The 24,029-nt window shown below is 36.1% G+C and overlaps 2 protein-coding genes across 3 annotated transcripts; one reads left to right on the top strand and one right to left on the bottom strand.

Annotated features, from left to right (window-relative positions):
- Window positions 1-1,780: 1,780 nt before the first annotated feature.
- On the top strand, window positions 1,781-10,993 carry LOC121258419. 2 transcript variants are annotated; one of them, XM_041159926.1, is made up of 7 exons: window positions 1,781-2,074; window positions 2,440-2,541; window positions 2,730-2,844; window positions 6,826-6,941; window positions 7,677-7,886; window positions 9,026-9,168; window positions 10,545-10,993. In XM_041159926.1, exons 1-7 carry the CDS (start codon window positions 1,950-1,952, stop codon window positions 10,724-10,726), a joined length of 993 nt encoding a protein of 330 aa, XP_041015860.1. In that variant the 5' UTR covers window positions 1,781-1,949; the 3' UTR covers window positions 10,727-10,993. The 2 variants fall into 2 exon arrangements, with proteins under 2 accessions (XP_041015860.1, XP_041015861.1); XM_041159927.1 differs by having other exon boundaries at window positions 1,783-2,074; window positions 7,698-7,886.
- Window positions 10,994-18,656: 7,663 nt separating this feature from the next.
- LOC121258428 (cinnamoyl-CoA reductase-like SNL6) lies at window positions 18,657-22,717 on the bottom strand. Its single transcript, XM_041159938.1, has 5 exons — window positions 22,458-22,717; window positions 22,020-22,183; window positions 21,391-21,582; window positions 20,205-20,545; window positions 18,657-18,981 (listed from the first exon to the last, which is right to left on the bottom strand). The coding sequence occupies exons 1-5, from the start codon at window positions 22,591-22,593 to the stop codon at window positions 18,906-18,908; spliced, it is 909 nt and encodes a 302-aa protein (XP_041015872.1). The 5' UTR covers window positions 22,594-22,717; the 3' UTR covers window positions 18,657-18,905.
- Between the last annotated feature and the right edge of the window lie 1,312 nt (window positions 22,718-24,029).

The following is a 24,029-nucleotide window of genomic DNA, read 5'->3' as shown; positions in this document are numbered from 1 at the left end:
CCGAATCTCTTTACTTAGCCAAGACCCAGCCCTTTCCTCCCCAGCCATTTCCTTTTTAAGTTCGACAATAGTAATTAGACTATCAACTTGATTATGTAACATACCCAATTGCAGCTTCACGTCCCGCAGAGCACAAAACACTTCCCCCCTCTACCACGCCACCTGCAAGTCTGCTCCCCCTACGCCGTCATATGTCAGTATCATAGTTGAAGCCTCTTCTCTGCTGTACATTGCCTCCACTTATCTGTCTTGACTCCAGGGGTTGTCGAGGAGGCTCCACCAATAGTGCCTCCTTGTAGGAGAAAGGTGGCTCTTTTTGCATCGATGGTCGTAATACACTCTTACTGGTAGTGTACTTCCTTTCCTGGAAAAACTCCCACAATGCCTCCCCATCTTTCTCTCCACCCATTGCCATCCTTCTCTTCAGGCACAAAGACAAAGTTTCTTTTACCATCACCCCCACATTCCACCACTGCAGTATATCTTCCTGACCATTCGAACACCGCTGCACCAGAAAGCTTTGACTACCCTCCCTTACGGTGGTGAAAAAATCACGTTTCGCTTCCTTCGAACAATCTATTAGTGCCTTGGCCAACCAGTGCACTGTTGAAGGATCCAAAGATAGCCTTGACTTCACCCTCCAGCTTTCCTCAGTGATGATTAACCAGCCCCCATCCTTAGCAAGTGAGAAAAGCTTGGATTCAATTACAATATTCTTGTAGAAACCCATCCTCCCTCCTTCACCAACCACCCAAGTAACGGAAAACTACGAATTTTTTCACATGTGTACGAAGAGAAAAGTGTTTAGGAAAGAGAAAAGTGTACTGATTATATAAGTTTAGCCGAGCTCTTACGAGTTATATTATTTAATAATTAATTTAAAATTTTGTGTTCAAAAATGACTCATTTCATAAAGGGTAGTGCTACAAGGACTGATCATCAATCGAAGAATTCAAACTGATAAGTGCAAATGCACTTTTATATTTTTGTCTTGTTTTTGTTAATAATTTTTTAAATGTCTTTAAATATTTTTAAAAAATAGAAAAAAATACTAATTTATTGATATTCACTTTCTTAACCATTAAGTAAAAAAATTAAAAATTAAAAAGAAAAAGTCAATCGATCACTTTTATCAGTGGCATATATTTATATTTTATTATGTATTTAAAGCATGTAATGGATTGAGATTTCTTTAAAGTTCTTATCCAAATTATAAATTTTAAATTTAAATAAAATTAGACATAGAAATTTTGTCATATAACATTTAGGGGTATCCAAATAAACTTACAAAATAAAACCAAATATTTAAAAACTAATGAGTAATGTTTTTTTTTTTTTTTATAGGAATGAATAGTATTAGATACAATTATAAAGTATGCTATCTTCGAGTACTTCTTTTATAGAAGTAAAGTAGAGTCAACAATTAAAAAAATGAATTTTTAATATAGATTTCAAATTTGCCCACTTTTTTTAAAAAGAGTTTTGAGAGGATTGTATATCATAAAATTTTATAAATCATTTTCCATTACCATTTCTGAGAAATATTAAAATTATAAACAAATCTTATAAAAGTAAATTTACAATATAATATAATTTTATATGACACATTAGATATATTTTACAATAAAATTATTTATAATATAATCTATCATATTAAATTACATCAATTTATATATTTATTTTTATAATAAAAGTATTTTTCTTTTTATTATTATAAGATGTAATTTATTTATTCTAAAATTCGCGGATTTAAATCCTTGAACGGTTGTTGACAACAACGGAACGCGACCAGATGTTACCGACGTCAATACACGGAAAACTTTTTTCCCGAGGAAAAGTAGAGAAAATTGAAGATATATCTACTTAAATTGCTCCACATTGTGCCATTGCATTTGCATATTTTCAAGCCACGCCAAAATTGTGAGGAGCTAAACAGGAGCGGCAATACCATGTGGATAGAGATCTTCTGTTGTTGTGTGTTCATTTACACATTGTTCAGGTGTTTATTATACGATGACGATGTCTTGGAGATGGAAACCTCTGATTCTAGTGCTCTTTTCGTAGTCGCAAATCGGTATTTACTGTTTTTTTTTAAAGAAATTATTTTTTCTCGATCATTTAATCTGTTTGGTTGCTGTGAAAGTGCGAGACAAACAAGAGAAAGTAGATATGTGATTTTTTTTAGTTCTTCCTCATCGTTTACGAACTGATTGAATTGAAGCATCTTATTTCTTCTCAAGCAAGCAATTTGCTTTTTTTTTTTTTTTTTTAATTTATTATTATTGATCTTTTGTTCAAACTAACTGGCTGAATCAGCAGAAAATATGAGATTCAATATTTTCTGTTTATTTTCTTCTCTTTCCTTCCTGTTTTTTCTAGTGATCCAGACAGAGAGTATGCTCCTGTAATTTAAGTTTTGTTTTTGAAAACATTGTCCAGGTTTGAAAAGCTTTATGGTGGAAAGGTGTATGTGGGGCTTCGAATACCAGACGCCGACACCGGTTCACGACAGAATGTCGACATGGTTCTTGTTACCGAAGGGCAAGATTTTTCGCTTTCTGAACTTTAAAATTTGCTGAATTTTTCATCTTATGTTTGGCTGAGGAGAAAATGTTGTAAAAAACCCTGGATATGTAGAGGAGTGAAACAAAAGAGAGATTATTAGGCATCTATTTTCTCTGTTTGCTTCCATTTCTTTCATTTTGTATTTAATCTTTAAATTATTTCAGGGAGGCAGTGGTGATATCTGTTAAGAATTTATCTGGATTTGTATCCTTGAATGCGGATGGCAGCTGGAATTGTGAAAGCGGCAATATGCAAAAAACAGAGCGTCTTCCTGATCCTGTAAGTCACTATTTGAATCTATTTTCTTGGTGGATGACTTCACAATCTTCTTGCAGATATAGGACGCTAGAGCTTGTTGTTGTAACTCGTTTAGGGATAATGATTAGGAACTTGTTGTGAAATGTTATGCAAAATATACATACCAACGATGACAAGTAAAGTAAAAGCAACACAATCAAGAATACGACACACAATATACGTGGTTCGGCAAATTGTCTACGTCCACGGAGCTGCAGAAATTTTATTAACCAGAGGAGATTACAATCACTCAATCTCAACTCACACTCTCTAGGGCTTTTTGCTATTTCAAACAATATGCACTCACTATACAATTGTTCTATCTCAAAAATATACTTGAGGCCGTTCAACACAAGTTTAATATGATATATTTATAGTGAGTGGCGCTGGAAATCCTAATCTGGCAAAAACTGCGTACTTCGCTCGAGCGGAGTGTCGAGCGCTATTTGAGTGAACAGCCAAATGAACATTGGCTCGAGCGGAGTGTCGAGCGAACACTAGGTTTTGTGTCTCGCTCGAGCGGAGTGTCGAGCGGTACTCGAGCGAACTCTCGGACTTGATCTTCGCTCGAGCGGTATGTCGAGCGAACTTTGGCTCGAGCCAATTGTCCAGCCAACTTTCAGTAAATACCTTTTTCAGCTCCGAAACCTGTCTTCACATATACCCCAACAATCTCCCACTTGGAGACTGAGTCTCCACATGCCAGCCACTGTTTCCAGCCAAGCTCTATCATCTCTGCAGCTCATAGCTCTCGTCTTCAAGCTAGAAGACGCATTGAAGTCAAGCCCGACTTCAGTCTTCCACATACATCGCCCTTAGTCAGCACATCTACAGGGCGACTCACAACTCCCACTGCACCAAGAGTATCTAGTCTCAAACTGATCTTGGCAACCTTAGCTAACTTTCCCAGGCTTTCATGAGGAGCGATAAAGCTGACTCTCTTTGGCTTCCTCACATGTTTTGCGCAATCAAGCTTGCCTTTTTGCACTCTTGTATTTCCCTTCACATGACTAAACTCTGATGTTAAATACAAAGAGTTAGATCTCTTACCATGCGTTAGGACCAGCGCACCCTTAGTGATCTTCCAAACTCTTCCAGAAAACGCTACTGCAAAACCGCTGTCATCAAACTATCCCACAGAGATCAGGTTTTTCTTCAGATTTGAAACATGTCTAACTTGCTGTAAAGTCCACACGCTCCTGTTTGGAAGTGTCATGTGCACATCACCCACTCCCACTACATCCAATGCCTCTCTATCAGCCGCATACATCTTCCCAAAATCACCAGCAACATAATTCTGCATGGTTTCTTGATGTAAGGTGCTATGGAATGAAGACTCTGAATCCAACATCCAATCATCAATCGGACTGTGCACTGCAAGAAGTAAGGCATCATGAATTTCTTCTGCCACTACATTCACAACATCATCATCAGAACTTTTTTGATTCCTGTAGTTTCTCTTGATGTGGCCCGACTTGCTACAACTCCAGCATGTGATCTGTTGCCCAGATCTCATCTTGTTCTTCCCCTTACTCTTGGAGCTTGACCTATTATGTCCTCTGCCTCTATTGTCAACAATCAGGGCCTATCCAGAACCCGAAGACTCACCTGAGTCTCTCCTACGTACCTCTTCAGCAAGTACCATGTCACGTATGTCATCATAGTTCAGTTTTGATTTGCCGGCTGAACTACTCACAACCATCTTCATGGCCTCCCAACTATTTGGTAGCGATGCCAATAGAATCAATGCTTTGATCTCATCATCAAACTCAATCTCTACAGAAGACAATTAATTTGTGATCTTATTAAATTCATTCAAGTGTTGGGCTACAGACATACCTTCAGACATCTTCAGATTGAACAATTTCTTCATCAAGTGCACCTTATTGTTTGCCGACGGCTTTTCATACATAACTGACAAAGTCGCCATGAGATCCACAGTTGTTCTCTCCTTACTGACATTGTGTGTCACTGTTCTGGACAAGTTCAGCCGAACAAGACCTAGAACCTGTCGATCTAACAGGGTCTACTCAGCATCATCCATGCTCTCCAGCTTCTTTCGCAACAGTGGAAGGTGGAGCCTCTTCCCATAGAGATAATCATCAATCTGTATCTTCCAGTACTCAAAATTAGTGCTGTCAAACTTCTCAATCCCGGGTGCGTTCACTTTATCTCCAGCCATCATTCTCCTTCAGATCTGACTTTTACTCTTGATACCAGTTGTTGTGAAATGTTATGCAAAACACATACACCAACGATAAGTAAAGTAAAAGCAACACAATCAAGAACACGACACACAATATACGTTATTCAGCAAATTGCCTACGTCCACAAAGCTGTAGAAATCTTATTAACCAGAGGAGATTACAATCACTCAATCTCAACTCACACTCTCTAGGACTTTTTGCTCTTTCACACAATATGCACTCACTAGACAATTGTTCTCTCTAAAAATATGCTTGAGGCCGTCCAACACAAGTCTAATATGATATATTTATAGTGAGTGGCGTTGGAAACCCTAATCTAGCAAAAACTGTGTATTTCGTTCGATGCAGAGTGTCAAGAGCGACTCGAGCGAATAGCCAAATGAACATTGGCTTGAGCGGAGTGTCGAGCGAGTGTCGAGCGAGACTCGAGCGAACTCTCGGACTTGATCTTCGCTCGAGCGGTATGTCGAGCGATGTCGAACGAACTTTGGCTCGAGCTAACTTTTAGCCAATACCTTTTTTAGCTCCAAAACCAGTCTCCACATATACCCCAACAGAACTAACTTGTTTTGGATTGCCGGTGATCCTTTCTCTTTAGTGGATGCATCTAATATCTATTAACTAATGCCCCATTTTCATTTAATTCTTTGAATTCCGTGGATAGCTTCATTGTTTGATATTTAGGAGAAATGGTGTCATTCTTATTGATTATTAATAAGTAACTAGTGGTCCAAATGATATATTGCTTTCGGTAGACTCTGTCAATCACTTTAGTTATGGTGGAGCTAAAGAAGCTAATTTCTAGCTTGAAATAAGTAGTGTAGATGCATACATTGAAATAGTGATGTCACCATTTTTTTTATGTAGTAGATATTTGATCGAGGGACCTTTTGAGTTGATATTACAGGCTGACCGAAGATGGAATACATCGGAGATGAAAATGGAATTAATAAGTTTGGGGAGACGTCTCTTCTGGAACAAAGAAAGCAATATGTCAAAAGTGAAACCAAACCACAGAAAACTGAAGAGATGAAATACAAAACCGACAGATGGCTCAAATTCCTTTAATATATGAACTTTAGTCTGGAAGGAGAACCATGTTGAAGCTGTGAAAAGGCTAATTATAAACAAGAGGTTTACTCTTAAGAATTTCAAACATTGAAGGGCTATGATTAACAAAATAATGAAGCTAAGAGAAAGAAATTCAAGACAAAGAAATGTCTTACAAAAGTATGGACAAGATGGAACCCTAAACCCATTTCCCAAAGCCATGCTTAAAAACAATATTATTGATTCCTAGGCGTCCCCAAGTTCCCCCGTGTGATTAAAACAATATCACATAGGGCATACATTCCCCTTCCATAATATTTGAGTACAATTGAACATGGACTAATGGAACCAAATGGAAAAATGCATTAAAGCTGCACAAATACATTTCGCAATCAACAAGGACAAAATATGACCCACAGCCCATAAATATGGTCCATATTCTACAACGAAAAATTGGTAAAGTTCCCTTACAAACTTGAATAGAAACTAAGTTATTAACACTTGAGAGTCTACCAAGATACTCTTCTCTAGACCAAACACTCAAGCATAAGTCCTATGATATCTGAAAAAACCTTTTAGTTTTAGTAGTTCCATGACTATGAGAATAGGGTTTTTTCCCTTTTCTTTTTTGTCTTCTTTGTATTTTTTAATGTTGCTGATAATGAGAATGTTCTTACAACTGGTTCTTTAACTTTTTACGTGTCAGGTGATGGAGACGAAAAAACAAGCTTCAATTCTTGAATCATATCTTGAACAGAGAGGAGTTGCTTTACCAGAAGGATATTTTTCTTGCAAAGTTGTACTGCCTAATCCGAAGCTTTGGTATGCATTGAAGCTTCCCTGATGATGCGGTTATTAAAAAGTGATTACAATTTATATAATTGTATTTGTAACATGCTTGTATGTTCTTATTGTCCGTGTCCTGGAGTTGGTGCTTTTATTTTTGAAGAATTCTACTAATCAGCCACTATTCACTCCCACATCCCACACCTATAGCTTTTTCATAGGGTGTGGGGGTGTTTTCCATAGGGTGTGGAGGTGTTCTTCATAGGGTGTGTGGTGTGGGGTGGTGAATAGTGGCTGATGAGAAGAATTTTTCTTTATATTTTGGCTGCAATATGTGGTTTGTGCTTTATTGTGCTATAAGATTGATTGGCCTAGGAAATTGTGAGAAAATATGTTGGTACTATGCGATCAATTCCCATTTTTTGAGCTTTTCTGAGAGGATTTTCAGAGGCTTTGACTTTTGGGTGAGGGTCAGTAGATGAACATTTGCATTTTCATGATCTTCTTGTTGTTTTCTTCTAAAGGCTTAGTAGATTTGCAAGCTTTTGCTGTTTGCAAAATCATAGCAGAATTCCCAGATGAAGTTTTGTATATGTTTGAAGCTGATTGAAGGGCTTGCAAATGAAGCTCAAATAAGTTAGAATTTAATTCACCTGTTATGACCCATATTTGTTGTGATGTTCTGAAAAGTAAGTAGTTGCTTAATTCACTGTATAGTGACTCCATGATTTTCTGCTAATACCAGTTTCTGACATCATAAATTTTTATAAGTTACTTTATTTTTACTTGTAGTATCATCCCTTCAAGCGATTTTCCCTCCGAGGTCATCACCTACGACCAGTGGGTACAACAGAAACGAGAATCTAAAAATATGTTTTCTGGTTGGTTGAAAGGTGCCTTTCGCAGTGGTAAGAAAGAGATGCAAGAATCTATACATCAGAAGCTTAATTTCATCCTTAGCACAGCTCCAATGTGGGATAGGTGTGTTGCTATCTATACCTCATAGATTTGTTGTAATGTTAAATCTGGGTGGTTAATGTTAGAACCATGCTCGAGGCATCTTAATTTCAAGTATGCAGGAGCCGTGTTTGTTTTTGATGCATAACAATAGTTTTTTAATTGCTTAAAATTCATGTGATGGTGATTGGTAAAGTTGAAAATCAAGATATGTACCCATTACCATGTAAACAAGAAACAGCACTCAACCCAACTATGTACCCATTTTAAGTGCAAGTGTTTTGGTTAAAAGAAGTAATGAAATTTTGAGTTGACAGAAGTTAGTTTATTACCATACCACTTGGCCTGTTCGGATAGTCAGATAAGATAAGATGAGATGAGAAATTTATGAATAGTAGTGAGACGGTTTGTGTTAAGATTTTTATTGGGTTTTGGGAAAAGAGAGAGAAAAATTGAATACAAATATTATAAAGTTAAAATATTGTTAGAATAATCTTTTGATATTATTTTTGTTTTGAGATTTGAAAAAGTTGAATTTTTTTTTGTGTTTATATGGAAGTTTGGAAATTTAAATGATTAGTAATTGATTAGATGAAAAAGTATGAAAGAGAAATTGAAAAGTGTTTGTGTTTGAGTAGTGTTTGGATGTTGAGATGATATAAGATGAGATGGGATGAGATAAGACCCTGTTTATTCAAACGGGGCCTTAGTTTGCAGATAATTGTTTTGGTGGTTATCGTTTATGTATCATATTACTGTTCATTGCAATTTTTCATTTCTTTATTTTTGTTATTATAATAATTTCTTTATTGGTCATAATAGTTCCAAAGCTATTCATCCTTGTTTTTGAGTTTCTTAAGCATGTTTCATCAATGAACAGTGTAGTGGACATAGTATGTTTTTTTTTATTTTTGGTGCGACAGGGGAGGGTAACATCCCAACCCAAACAGTCAATGCCAGCTATGGTTGAATAAAAAAGTTAAACAGGTAGATGGACTCCGGCAAACACGTAACTTGGGATTGAGATGCTTTTCATCCCATCACATCGGACCCTAGTTGCTTCCGCAGACAGAATGAAATCGTCAAAATACTTGGGTCTTGTTTCCTCCACTTTCAACCAATTTATGGATGGTTGTCAAATGGTTTTTCTTATACTTCTGCAGGTTGGAGCTTAAAGGCAACAAATATGTCCTAGGGGAATTTCTGGAATTCAAGGGGAAGCAGGAAGACGTCCAGGCTTTGAAAAATATTAAAAGATCAAAATTCAGTCGCCTGATCATCCAAAACACAAGCATGTTTGGATTTGGTAATTTCCTAATCATCTGTTGCTAAATTTACTTATTTTCTGTACAGTTATGCTGTAGTATTGAAATCACATATTTTTTAGGAACCCTAATTTTATACATCATGATTAAAATTAGGGTTTGGAATTCAGAGATATTGAAGTCTTAAATTTAATTGTTTGGCCAATTTTGCATGCTCTTTAGCCCTAAATCACATCAATAGTTAATATATGTTACTGTGTTAAAAAAGAAAAATACAAACTAGCTGTATTAGACAATATCGAGAACTGAAGCTTCTAAATATGCTAGTTCAATGTTTTTTTTTTTTGGTAAGTAATATGCTAGTTCAATGTTTGACATCTTTTGTTCAGAAAAAAGAATGTGAGAGAATTCCAGAAATTGCGCATTTAATTCAATGATCCATTATATTAATTACATTAAATTAGATTAATTACATTAATCTGAATAATTATATTCTCTATATTCTATATTAATAATTATCATTTCATTTCATTCAAAGGGGCTTCCATAGGTTTAAAAATGCTCGGTGATATGTGGAAGAAAATGTTGTGTCAAAACACTGTTAAATTTTATGAGTAGCTAAAGAATGCTGCAGCTACTCAAGGCATTATAGGGACCAAGATGCAATTAATAGTATAACATTTCTAGTAGGAGGACAGATGATTCATCTAAGCAGTGCATGACTGCATATTTTTCATGAGAACTTTGGAAGAATGCAGATTTATTTATTTATGAGCTTTGTTTGTTTCCATGAGCTTTGGAAGAATGTAGATGTATTGTTCTTCTGGGAGGATAGAAATTTTTACCAAACTCTGTAAACTGACCACATATGATAGTAAAGAATAAGTGCTGTCGTGGCATAGAAGCACAAGGCAGTTATGTGATCAGAATATCTAAATGGATATCATTCTGCAATTGTAAGTGCATGCTTTATATTATTAGCATCTATGACCTTAAAAATTTAATGAAATTAGCATTGGATGTGCTCTAGCTCTACCTATCACTTTACTGTGAGACTACAGCCTGATCGTAATTAAATTATTGATACTGTGGCGATTATATGGCTTGGAAATGGTGTGGGTATGGTATCACAGTAACAAAAAAGCCTGGAAGATGGCTGTGTGCTTGGATTTGCGGGTTGCTTGATAGATTAGCCTGTGGCACTATATCGTGTTCAAAATTGGCCTGCAAGAGAGCAGATGCTAATTGGCCATCCAAACATCTCCATTTTTATGAACCCAAAAGGGAGAAAAATGAAAGTTGTAGTAGGAAAGTGACACTCGCCTTGTATAAGCACCTCTTAGATGCGTGCTTAATTTTATTGTGTATATTTTCTTCAACCTTCATACGAATTAAAGTTACCATTTGCCAATTTCAGCCCCCTCAAAGCTCCAAGTTTTGTACTCACCTCGGGATTATAGGAGTGAAGGGACTTCAGATTCCGAGTGGAAGGAAGTTACTGTAAGATCGAGTACTGAGGTTCTCTTTCAGCCTGAGAATTCAACAAAAGTCCGAAAATTCAAGCTCTCTTCCATCGTCTCCTTGTCGCTGACTGCGTAAAGCCTCTTCTGATTAATGCAGGTCGGGCAAGTCGACTTTATTACGCTACCCTTGAATTTCTATCTTCTTGTGACTTCTTTAGTTATGGTTTATGCTATATAAGTATATGGTGTTGTATATATTGCAGTGAAGATGGAATTTAAGGTGCAATATTAGTCATTCAGAGATAGAAATTTTGAAGAATGGGTTAGGAATTAGGCTATTGTACGAATCATACCAAGTAATGAAATTAGTAGTAATGAATATCAAAATGTACTATTCGGTTTACTTGAATAATTTTGGATATATTGTTTGGTACCTTTATTTTTCTGCAAATGTAAGGGTTTGGTTTACTTGAATAATTGATCTGTATATATTTCTATCTTTATTTCTAATTTAAGGTTCAAGAAGTTTTAGCGGGAGTTTGACGAGTATGTGGGTTTGTGATGGAATCAAAATCGAGTCAAATACCAATTTGTCCAAACTCCATTAATTTAGTTTCTATTTGAACATGAGGTTATTATCGGGTTATGTTTTTTTATTTATGATCAGTTACATAGTTTATTTCTTCGAAGGAGATCGAAGTTGTTTTCGAGTTAATTAATTTCCTGTTTCTAAATGAAACGAGTTCCATTACTCAAGTATAATACATATTGATAAATCCATTTAATAATTACTCAATAATGTTAAAGTGGTATCATTTGTGTAAGTTAAACTAAAATATTTTTCTGTGACTCGTAAAAGTTAAATTGAGAAATCTTATATTTGTAATAAGCTAACATGATTTTCTTTATGATTTTTTTTTTTATCGGTAATCAAGGTATTTTATTCATAAAAGTAGGTAAAGGCTAAGTATACATGGAGTATACATGAGAAATACCTAATGAGAGCTTATAATTGATAGTAAAAAGTCATGGACATTTAATCCATTACAAACAATGGCCCCCACCCATGAGAACAATGTTTTAAAGAAAAACACTTTCAACTCCTCCATTGTCTTCTCGTGGTTTTCGAAACTTCTATTATTTCATTCCTGCCATATAAACCAACACATGCAAATTAGGGTCATTTCCTAGATTGTTGCAACTTGTGAATTACTTTGAAGACCTCTCCAGCTAACTAGAAAATCCACCAATCTAAAAGACATGACTCACAATATGCGAAGTCCTATAAAAAAGTAATTCCACAAAGTCCTCGCCACCTCGCAGTGTATAAACAAATGGTCTACTGATTCACCATCTTTCTTGCACATGCAACACCAGTCCAACACCATTATCTAACATTTCCTTAAGTTATCTATGGTGAGAATCTTGCCCAATGCTGTTGTCCAAACAAAAAATGCAATTTTGGAAGGAGCTTTTGTTTGCTAAATGATTTTCCATGGAAATGTGTGTGTGCCTAGGCTCGTTAAAACTTTGTGGAGTGATTTGACACTGAATTTACCTTTTGTGGAAGGGCTCCAAATCATCCTATCCATGGTACCCTCGATCATACGTACGAAACACAGTGCTGTATAGAACTCTGTGATCACCTCCAACTCCCAGTCTTGAGCCACCTTAATGAAATCAACATTCCATTGAGGGGAGCCACTAGAAAAAATAAGTGGTCTGCTATCGCTGCATCCTTCACTTGTTCAATCCCAAATATGGCAAAGAAAGTGTCTTGGAGACTTTGTTCACCACACTAGTTGTCATACCATAATCTGACACGAGAGTCGTCACCCGCTATAATATGTGTATGTCTTCGGAAGAACTTCCAACCCTTCTTAATGTATTTCCATAGACCCACCCCATATGGGTCACTTACTTCATTTGAACACCAACCACCCCATGCCTCCCCAACTTGTCCATCTATATAAGTCTTCTACAAGGCCCCATTTTCGTGTTGATACTGCCACAACTATTTACCCAATAGAGTTTGGTTGAACTTCATTAAGTTACGAATCTCCAGTCTACCTCCAGAAATTGGAGTACAAATCTTGACCAATTAACCAAATAAAACTTGACCTCGTCCCCCAAACCACTCCACAAAAAGTCGCATTGTACCTTCTCAATATGGTTGGCAACCTTTGCTGGTAGTGAGAGCAAGGACAAAAAATAGGTGGGTAAGTTGGAAAGAGTAGTTTTAATCGAGGTGAGCCTATGGAATGATCCGACTCAATAATTCCAAGGTCGGCCTAAATTATATTTAATGTGCCATATTGGATAAGCCCACAAACTATAAATCATTGATATTGATTAGGAATTTTAATTAGGCTTAATAACTAGGTTAATTCTCATTTATCATTTATTGAACGAGTTAGAATTATTTTAGAATTTAAAGATCAACTATTAGAAATTTATTTCAATTTAAAATCATCACTTATTGAAATCTCCTACGCAGTCTTAGTCACTGTCAATCCTATATTGAATGAACTTCTAGATCATATTTTTTAATTCAAACTATCTTCTTGAATGATAGCGACTAAGTCCAACTCGAACTCGCTGACACACTCTCCCAAATCTCTCTATAAATATCTTCCATTCTGTGTGTTATTGCGAAAAATCATAAATCTCTGTAACTGCAACGGCCGACCTCATGATAACCAGTTCAGCACCGTGTGTGTCCCACGTTCACCATGCCAATAGCCGACTGCCTCATTCCTCTCACAACATCCCTCAAGTTTTCTCTCTTCTCTCGCACATTTGTTTTCTGTCAAGCTCTCAATTAATCTATTTCCCTCTCTAACTAGTGCCAAGCCCATGAAAGAAAATCAGTCGCGCCCCGAAAATATCGGGTTAGAGTTACGAGGTAAATAGTTTGATCATAAATTAGGATTAACATATATTAGCTTGTTATATATATATTATTATTAAAGCTAGTGTTTTGAAAGCCAGTGTTTACGTACCATGTATGTCATGATATTTGCAAGAACACCATTCATCATGTTTCATTTTGCATATTATAGTTATGTATCTATTATGCATCTCATGCATCTCACGTTGCATATGACACGTGACCTTTCAAATCTAAGTGTAAGATAAGTTTAGAACAATTAATCAGATGATCATTCAGATGCATGGTACCAATGCGATTTATGGGTAGATGTGCAAGCCCAAATCTAAGCGTGATCCACCATAGTATGCTAGAATATTATTAGCGGTTCCCCTTGTGGTCACATAATGTGGAGCCGGTGCACAACCTTGTACACAAAGTTAAGTGCGTGGGCCAGTATGATAAGTAAGTCAAGTCAGATAAGCCAAGATAAGTCATGCATGTCATAAGTATACGTATGAATGATCATGATTTTAATTCTCAATATGAAATATTTTATGAAAAACCTTAGGTTAACTATCTTTACGTTATAATGAGTTTTTTACTGAGTCTTCAACTCATTTTAGTTATTTTATGTTTTTAAACCACCCTAGATTAGGATATTTTGAAGGTAGAGTTGCAGGATGGAACTTGGTCTAAGGAGGCGTGATAGAGGTTTAGATCATGTGCAGAGATTTTAAGTTATGATTTTTCTCGAGAAAGTTTTTATACATATTTCTCAACCCTCTCATTTATGATTTCAGTATTTCAATACAAAACGACTTTATTTATTATAAGGAATCTTTGTATTTGGCGCTTCTTTAAGAAAATCAAATCTTTAAGTTAAGGTCAGTAGTAGCACTCCGACTCCTGTGATTTTCTAAAAATGACGTCTTTCTTAATTGTGGGTAAAGTGGTGTTACAACTCCTTTAGATAAATAACACCTCTTCCAAGATGCCGGTTAGCATTCCACTTTCTCAATCACTACGTTCTAAATCTGTTATGATTTATGATTTAAAAGGAGCACCCAAATGTAAGCCAAAGTACTTTAGGGTAGAGAAGATACCTTACATCCCAAGAGGGAGGCTAGAGTTGCCACTTCGGGAACAATCACCACTGGTACCAGTTTAGACTTTGAGAGGTTAACTTTCAAACCAGAGATAGCTTCGAAGTAGAGAAGTAGAGCCCTTAAAGATTGGATATGCTCGAGATTTGTTTCGTAGAAGATGAGAGTATCATCCGTAAACAATAGGAGAGAAATATCGATAGAGCCATAATTACCATTCCCCACCGAAAAAACTATAGAGAAACCCACCTTCCACGAGGCACATAATCATCTTGTTGAGTGCTTCCATGAAGGGAGAGAGCAGATCCCCCTGTCTCAAGCCACGTGAGGAGTTGAAAAAACCCACTGGTGAGTCATTCACTGATATAGAAAAGCGAACCGTTGAGATGCAAAATTCTACCCAATTCAGCCATTTCTCACCAAAACCACATATTGTAAGTAGATAAAGTAAAAACTTCCAATTTACATGATCATAGACTTTTTCCATATCTAGTTTGCAAAGTAATCCCAATTCTCGAAATATGAGTCGTCCATCCAACTCTGCCTTAGTAATTAAGACTGAATCTAGAATTTGTCTGCCTTTGACAAATGCATTTTACGACTTTGAAATTAACTTGTCCATCACCATACTCAATCGGTTCGCTAGCATATTGGATAAAATCTTGTAGATCCCATTCACGAGGCTAATGGGACGATAGTCTCGAACATCCATTGACCCCGCCTTTTTGGGAATAAGTGCTAAAAAGGTAGCATTAAGACTTTTTTCAAAACTAGCATGATTATGGAATTCTTGAAATACCTGCATAAGGTTGCCTTTTAACACTTCGCAACAAGCTTGAAAAAAGCCCATTGTGAAACCATCAGGGCTTGGGGTCTTGTCACTAGCCATACCCTGAACGACTTTGGGTACTTCTTCTTCTTCAAAGGGCCTCTCGAGCCACCATGCATTATGTGGATCAAGTTCAGAAAAAGTCAAACCACCTACTATCGGTCTCCATGGTTCTTGTTCGACTAGGAGATATTCATAATATTGTGCAATATGGTTCTTGATGATTGACTGATCTAAAGAGACTGCTCCATCTATCATCAACATATCAATAGCGTTGTTCCTCCGATGCGTGTTAGCCACCCTATGGAAGAACTTTGTGCACTTGTCTCCCTCCTTGAGCCATAATGCCCTTGATTTCTATCTCTAAGAGATCTCTTCCATCAATATGACTCTTTCAAGTTCTGTAACTATCTGATTCTTGTGAGTTTTTTTTTGGATGTAGAAAGAGTTCTAGTCTCTTCCTCACCCTCCAGACCCTGTAGCTTTCTAGAAGTGAATGTCGCTGTAGAGTTACATTGCCAAAGGCTTGTTCATTTCATTGCTTTAAATCTTGTTTCAGAACTTTTAGCTTTTTTGACATTATGAAGCTTGGATAGCCTTGGAAATCATAAGAAGACCACCATTGTTGTACCCTATCTACAAAATCGTTAGATTTAAGCCATATATTTTCAAATTTAAAAAACTTTATGCCTCTTTGGATGCCTCCACAGTTTATGAGGATGGAGAAGTGATCTAAGCATACTCTAGGTAGTCTTCTTTGAGTTACATCCGGAAAATGTAACTCCCATTGGAGTTAGCAAAAATCAATCAATTCTTGACCAGGATGAGAGTTCACGAGTGTTAGACCAAGTGTACGAACCTCTCGTTTAATGGCATATCCATAAGTGCCTATTTTGAAATGAAGTCAGAAAAATCCCTCATAACGGGTGTGATGTGGGACACACCTGATCTCTCACTCGGGAAACGAGAGACATTGAAGTCAGCCCCCTATGCAACTTGGTAACTCCCACCAACTAAGAAGTCTCGCCAGTTCTTACCAGAATGATCTTCTTTCCATATCAATATTAGGGCCGTAGACTCCTAAGAAACCCAATGGAAACCATCCTCTACATTCTCAAAGGAGCAAGCCACAGTGAATTCACCCACACAGTCATCTAACCTTTCCACCATCCTTTTGTCAAACATAATAAGAACAACATAATCCCAAATGCTCCTTTAGAAGGTAGATACGACCACCCAACATGATGTCCCCTCCACAAACTTTGAACTATTTTTCGTGTAATAAATTCTAGCATGGTCTCCTATAAGCAAATGATATCACCTTGCCATTGACGAAGTAAATTTTTAACTTGGAGCCGTTTGCTGTGCTCATCCGGCCCCCTTACGTTCCAAGATATTATTTTTGGCTTCATATAGGATTCGTCGTTACCCATCCCTTAAGATGCCTCTTCTCCCCTCCATCATCATTCATAGCCCATGTGAGTCTTTTGAGTTCTCTTTCTCTCTTTTCTTCTTCTTCTTCTTCTTATTTATTTATTTATTTTAATCCAAATTAAGAGAATGATCTGCGTTAGATTGCGCACCTCCAACTTCAATAGCTATAAGTAACGCCGAAAATTCATTTTCAAAACCCTCGCATGTTATCCCCACACAATGCTTGATCTCTATGGCTTTCCGAATTACCCAATCTAACACCCTTGGATGAAACGAGTTCAATGGATTAGGTTCTGCCCCCTCAACAGAGGACCTGCCCGTTTCTGCGTCCACCCGCCTTTCAACCATCATTTCCTCTCCCCTTGTAGCCTCGAAAACAACCATAGCCCTGTTTGAGTTGGCCTCCTCTAAGTTACCCAAGCCTCCCACACTGTCTAAGTTGACAGGATGTGATTTCTTAGCAACCAGAAAATGTTTCGGTGCTGATATGACTTCTTGCATGGCTTGGAGGTCACTCGACTACCCAGAGGTCATCGATTGGAGTTTCTGTGGCTTCCCGCTGTGCTCCAACCCTACCGACGAACCTCCCATCATCTTCTCTGCAGGGACTTGAGATATCTCCACCACCAGCACCAAGGATGACACCTTCACGACCGTGGTGGTGGGATGCAACCTAGAGAGGGCTGATGCATCGTTCTGTGTCTCACCGGTGGACAGTGGCTCTCTCGTCATTGAAATCACTTGTTGCGCAGTCTGCTCCTACGTTGAAAGCCCCACCTGTTGCACTGATCATGCTGCAAAAATTAGAGGACTGTGTGGGTGAATTCACTATATATGGCTTGCTCCTTTGAGAATGTAAATGATGGTTTCCAGTGGGCTTTCGCATGAGTCAATGACTCTAATATTGATGCAAAAAGAAGGTCATTGTGGGAAGAATTGACGAGACTTCTTAGTTGGGTAATAAACTATATTACTTCTATTTTATGACTATCTATAAATTTAAACTATCCAATTTTAAATTTATAAAAATATATATTTGATTGCGCCTTTTGCAATCTCTAATGAAGATTTCTTACCAATAAAAAAAGAAGATTTCATATAGATAGTTTTATATAACAGTTTTGATGGGTAAAAAAATCGAGTTTATACGAGTTTTACCCGTTGGAAGAATTAGTTTAAATTTGTGGTCAAACTTGATTATTTAGTAAATGAATTAAACTTGAATCGAGTTTACAAGAGTCTCGATTTATTTACAGTTTGTTGTTAGGAAATGCTGTTTTAATAAATTCTTCTCCATCAAGTGGAAGTGTTTTAAAGCCCTATTTTCTCTTGATGATAAAAGTTTCATTTATTGTATTCAGAATGAAGAGGTACAAAATATTATAGGTCAAGGAACCCGCGATTTTGTGACCTTTTGCTACGAGTTTAGACCGCAGCAAATACCCTTATTTCTTAGTGATCCAATTCTTGTAGTGATCCAATTTTCTTTTCATTCTCTCATTTATTATTTTTCTCTCAATTCCTTGTAATCCGGTGGACACTATCTTGGAGTTCGTTTTTGAGGTATTAATTAATTAATACCTAAAACTAATGAATTTTGCTTATTTGAAAAATTATCTTTTGGACAATACTCCGAGCAGGATAAAAATAGAGGTACCTGGCTATTAGTTTTCTTAGTAAATATAAATTTCTATTGCTTATTAATTTAAAGCGTATATACTGCAAGTTATTTTATGTAAGCTGATGTTACAGGTTTATCATATATATCAGCGATCGATGTGTTTAGAATTTTAAAAAATAAAATTGTAAATATATTTACTATTTTCCCTTTCAAACATTGCGAAATTTCATTCATCAATTTTCTATATTTAATCTGAAATACTACCTTTCCATGCAATGGCATGCATGGACTCTAAGAAAAATTCATGGGAATAAATATACAATTGTGGGAGTAATTTTTGTAAATCATTGAAATTAGCCTGAAACAACAAAAAATAGAGAGAGATCTAGAAACACATGATGATGGCATCAGCTTCATTTTGAGGCTGCAATCAATCAAACTGCATTATGGCCACTTTTAGGTCAAACCCACCATTAATTTGTTCAGTTTCTTGTTGCTTATCCTCTGCTGATAGACTTTTGTATCCTCCAAGCTGAAAAACAAAAAATAACTTGAGAAATAGATTAAAATGTTACTTTCTATGTTGGAGTAAAGTGCTTACAATAATCAACATAGCAATCATATATATATGTAGGTGTGCTAACCCTATGGTCTATATCACCAAGCATCGGATCAAGGCATACCGCGTCTCGAAATAGAGATCTCCTAGAATTCTGTTTACCGCACGGGACCCGTGTAAACATGTGAGCTAGCTAGCTGGGTCTGCTTACATGGCCGGATCCCGTACGTGCGCCATGCAATTTTGGATCTCGTATTCAAATCTCTTGTAAACTCATGTTTAAATGATCGACATAATTATCATTAGTGCTGTCCTCCCTATATATGTTGTAGAACAATCTTCTAAGCTAATTAAGCCTTATCATGTCTCATAAAGCAGATATCAATTTTGTTTCAATCTCTTCATGTTGTCTCTTTTTGAGGTAAAACTATATCATCAGTGCCTTTCATATAACACTAATTAATTGCAAGGGCCTTCAAATAAGCTCATGTGAATGGAAAAAATCTCAAAATTCTAAGCCAATACTCATCTAATTAATAACTCTGATTTATAACACTATAGATCATAGTCAAGCTAATATATATATATATTTTTTTTATATTGATGTGACAGATATATCAATATTTATCACATCAATGGTCTTAATTAGTGAATGTTACGAGTAGTATAAGACACATGCAGATATACGTAAAATTTTAATTAAGTGTTAAAAAATAAATAATTTTACTGGCAATAGAGATTGCACTTTAACATTCTTCCCTTAGATGAATATATTCTACACTTTCAAATTATACGTTCATACTCTGTACCAAAACATACACGTACGTTACATATATACCTAACTTAAAAAGGGGTTACAATCTATATGCGCGCAGTACCCTAGATCGATGGTTTACAATGTCACCTAGCTATTTACATGTATTTTAACATATGGAATTGGCCGACAAGAGTATTATTTATGAGCTTTTGGCAGTCGGAGGGGGGAATGTGTTTGGTTTGAAAGTTTGATGTGCGAAAAATAACTAAACTCTTGATAGTTTAAGGGTGCAAAATATTCTCTTTTTCCCTTTGAAAACAATCATTTTATCTTACTAGAAAGGAATTAACAGTACTAGTGTTGATATATTTTCAGGGCAAAATCCAAGAAAAAAGACTCAAGGTCTTGAAATTATATAATATATATGTCATTTGCTAACCTTGGAGGAGGCGAAGATTTGGAGGGTGGCAATAACATGTGAGCAAGCTTAAGGGCATCTTTGTTGCAAGTGATGACTTGGTTAAAGCACAGGTATCTTCCATATGCTGACGTGTCTTCGAAGACGCATACGTGGGCATCCACGATGAACCTGAGATCAACAGTTACGAATACGCCATCTTCGTACATCTCAGCCGCTCCTTTCAAATAAGGGTTTGTGATTGTAAGATCATCAGAACCCATGAGGAGCCCTCCGTTAATGGAGACCATGTTCACGCCTCTATCCATGGCCAGAGCCCACGCTGTCTTCTCGGCTAAGGTTTTTGCTAGAGCATGCCACAACTGATCATATTCATGATTTTTTCTTTTTATTAATTCATCCAATGAATTCAGAGAAAATTGGATTGATTCGCGAGCACAACAAAATGATGTTATTTAATTAGGTTGTGACTAATTATAAGCATAATTGGAGTTTATGGTTAAGTTTTAAAATCTTGAGTGGGAGATATATAGGCACAAGAAGTAAGTCTTACATCAAATATATAAATGTTTTAAGACGATACATTTCATGTATCTATCTATCTCTCGCATTCTATACTATAGAAATTATCTTTCAAAAATATGAAAACGAAAGTCTTGAAGTAGTGTTTTTTTAAAGCAAACATTAAGACTTTTTATTAGTTGAAAGAAAATACTACTAAATAAAAAATAATAATATAGAAGCCACTTCACTTTGTTTAAGACAAAACTTCCACTAAAAATGGATCAAGATTGAAACATGTGAAAAAAATAGCAAGTTTTGAGCTCACATGGAGCCATGAGACTTCCTAAAAAAAAAGCGAATTAAATCCAGCTTGGAAGGTGAGAATGAAAAATAAAAAAAAAGTTGTTACAGTCGCAAAGAAATTTGACAAAAATAAATTAATAAACTGATATAGTTTCATATGATATGTTATATCTACTTTACAATAAAAATATCTTTACAATCTAACGTATCATATCAAATCACATTAATTTATAAATTTACTTTTGTAAATTTTTTTGTAACGAGCTAAAAAGAAAAACGGAAAACTTAGTGAACGTACAAAATTAGTAAAAATGTAGAGCGAGCACAAGCTGGCTCATTCATTGGGATAATAATAACTAAAAGATTGGTAAAAATGAATGCTAGTTAGAGGAAGACGTACTTTAAACTTTCTACAAAGATTAATGTCGCTCCAATGTGTTTCATCAAAATCAGAGGGCATGGAATTACGGGCATCTCTCCAGATAACAGCAGTGATAGAAGAGGTAAATACCACTTTGTCTATGCTCTCTGTTTGTGCACATGCTTCCAACACATTATGAGCTGCTCTTACTTCCTCCTCTGCCATTAATTCCTGCACCAAACACTCCCACTTGTTCATTCATTTCCATATGCAGACTACAGCTACCTATATACCTGTTTCCTTACTGCTCTCTTTCTCTCTCTCATTTATTTGGAATTTTTAACCTAATTCATCAACTATTATCTATATGTGTGGCTTATATATATATATATATATATATATATATACACAGTCCTAACATATTTATAGATATCACTTGTTTCGTATAATTTAATTGCATCATCGTTTAGATCTAGCATCAAAATCCGAAAAATGATTTCTTTATGTTCAGATATGAATTTGAAGATCTTGGGAGACAGATTGACATATGAATTGGAGTGGATTTTTCGAACAATAAATACGGTAAAACCGAATTCATGTATATATCTATCTCTCTTCAACTCAATTAGTCACCAAAAAGATCAATAGCATGAAATAATGATGCATACATCATAAGTGGGCTGGTCCGGGGGAGGCTCAAAGCAGTAAAATAATCCAGAGCATCCCTTCAAGGCATCCATTATGCTGTGGTAGTCCAGATGATCTGAATGAAAAACCCTCAATTTCTTATGATCACCAGCTACCCCTTCTAATGATTGCATCAATATTTCACCTGATCATCACCCCCAAACAGACGATCACGTCAGAATCATTTGTCATTTTGCACGTACAGCATAAATAAACATATAATAAATAGTTAAAAAAAATATATTATAAGAATCTGACAGCCGACCCCCCAATAGTAATTAATGTTGAACAGATGCTTTCTACTCATAAAAAACAAAAACCACATATAAATCAGAAGCATATGAATATCACACATAAAATATTGGATTTTGAGGAAAGAAAAGATCAGGTAGCATAATCGAAGAAGAAGAAAGAGGAACCATGGTTTTGGACTGCAGCGTGGACAGTGTAGCCTCGATGCAAGAGGCGTTGTACTAGGGCGGATCCCAGGCGACCAGACGCGTCCATGACGCAGACTGTCTTCGAGCTTTGGTTGAAAGAAGAAGTTGGAGCCATGGGAGATGGTGCTAGCTAGGTCCTATATATGTAGCCCGCAGAGAGGAGACGAAGAGAAAGCGAGCTAGGAGGAGGAGGGAAGAATGCCGAGACCAAGAAAACGAAATGAGGTGTGTTTTGTATTTATAAGGGAAAGAAGGAAAAAAGGGTACGTAAAAGAGACTAGAGGAGCATTGAAAGAGTGTGGTTAGCAGATGGTTGGGAAGGTGGTAGTTAAGGAAAGGAGAGGAGAAAGAGGGATCAGAGAGATTGGTATTATTAATATATTTATAGATTGATGGGCTTCACGAAAGAGACGAGTTTGATGGGAACTCAACACCCAACATGTAAATGCATTACTCACTTCATTTGGGATATATATATATATATATATATATATATATAATTGTTTGTGTATGAGAGAGACTGAGAGAGAGATCAGAGAGAAGTAGGAACAGTGATAAATAGGAAAGGATGATCAGGAATATGCTTAGCTAGCTAGCGGCACCCATTGACGTATAATTCAAGTGAAAAGGACAAGACTACGTCGAAAGGTCAACCATTTTGTCGTTTTTGAGAACTTTGCATTTAAAAGGTAGGCCGGGCGTTGTTCGATCTGCATTCATGCATGTGAAGGAGCTCATGCATTTTGATTTCGTTTCTCTCTTTCGATTTACATTTTGTTTCTAACGGTACTACTTATGATTTAGGCAGTACTACTTGTCCATGCAGGACGGCAAGTACTTTTCAAAATTTGTTTGCTTATAAATAATTAGAGATTAGAAAACTTAAACTAAGTTTAGATGTTGATCAGAAGCCACATGTACTTCCCTTTCAAGATGGAATTGAGTCCACATAATAACTCTTAACCCATGAAAACAAAATGACGTACACGAAACCGTTGGATAAGGATAATGAAGTCAAGCACCGAAGGGGATCAATGGGATGCTGTAGGCCAAAGTGAAACTGAATTGGATTGAGAGATAGACGATCATGGGGATGCCAATTGTTATGGATTTAGACTCTTTACATCAGTTCTTGCTTGATTCGTTAAGATAAGAAGATAGATATATAAAGTGAATTTTACAGTATTTAGGATTGTCTTAACTAATAAATTTTTTGAAGAATATTAAATACTCAATATATATTATAACGTCCATTTTATATACCTATATTTAGATCAATTCTTGCGCTTAAGCCTTTTTAGGTTTAAAAGAGAAAAGAAATAGATACATAAAAATGGATCTTATAGAATTTATGATTGTTCTAATAAGTTTTATAAAGAATATTAAATATTCAATAATATTCATTTTATATATATATTTATCTCCTGCACTAAATCCTAGGTATCGGGTGATTTAAATATAATGTTGTGTATATTAAAGCAAAAACTAAACAAAAAACTCAAGACCTAGCCCACGTAGAATAGCAGCCTCAACTTTCGTATTCGGTGCGGC

The sequence above is a fragment of the Juglans microcarpa x Juglans regia genome, chromosome 3S (assembly GCF_004785595.1).
Source record: "Juglans microcarpa x Juglans regia isolate MS1-56 chromosome 3S, Jm3101_v1.0, whole genome shotgun sequence".
NCBI lineage: Eukaryota > Viridiplantae > Streptophyta > Magnoliopsida > Fagales > Juglandaceae > Juglans > Juglans microcarpa x Juglans regia.
The sequence above is the reverse complement of the archived record's forward strand: the minus strand, read 5'-3'. Positions and strand labels throughout refer to the sequence as shown.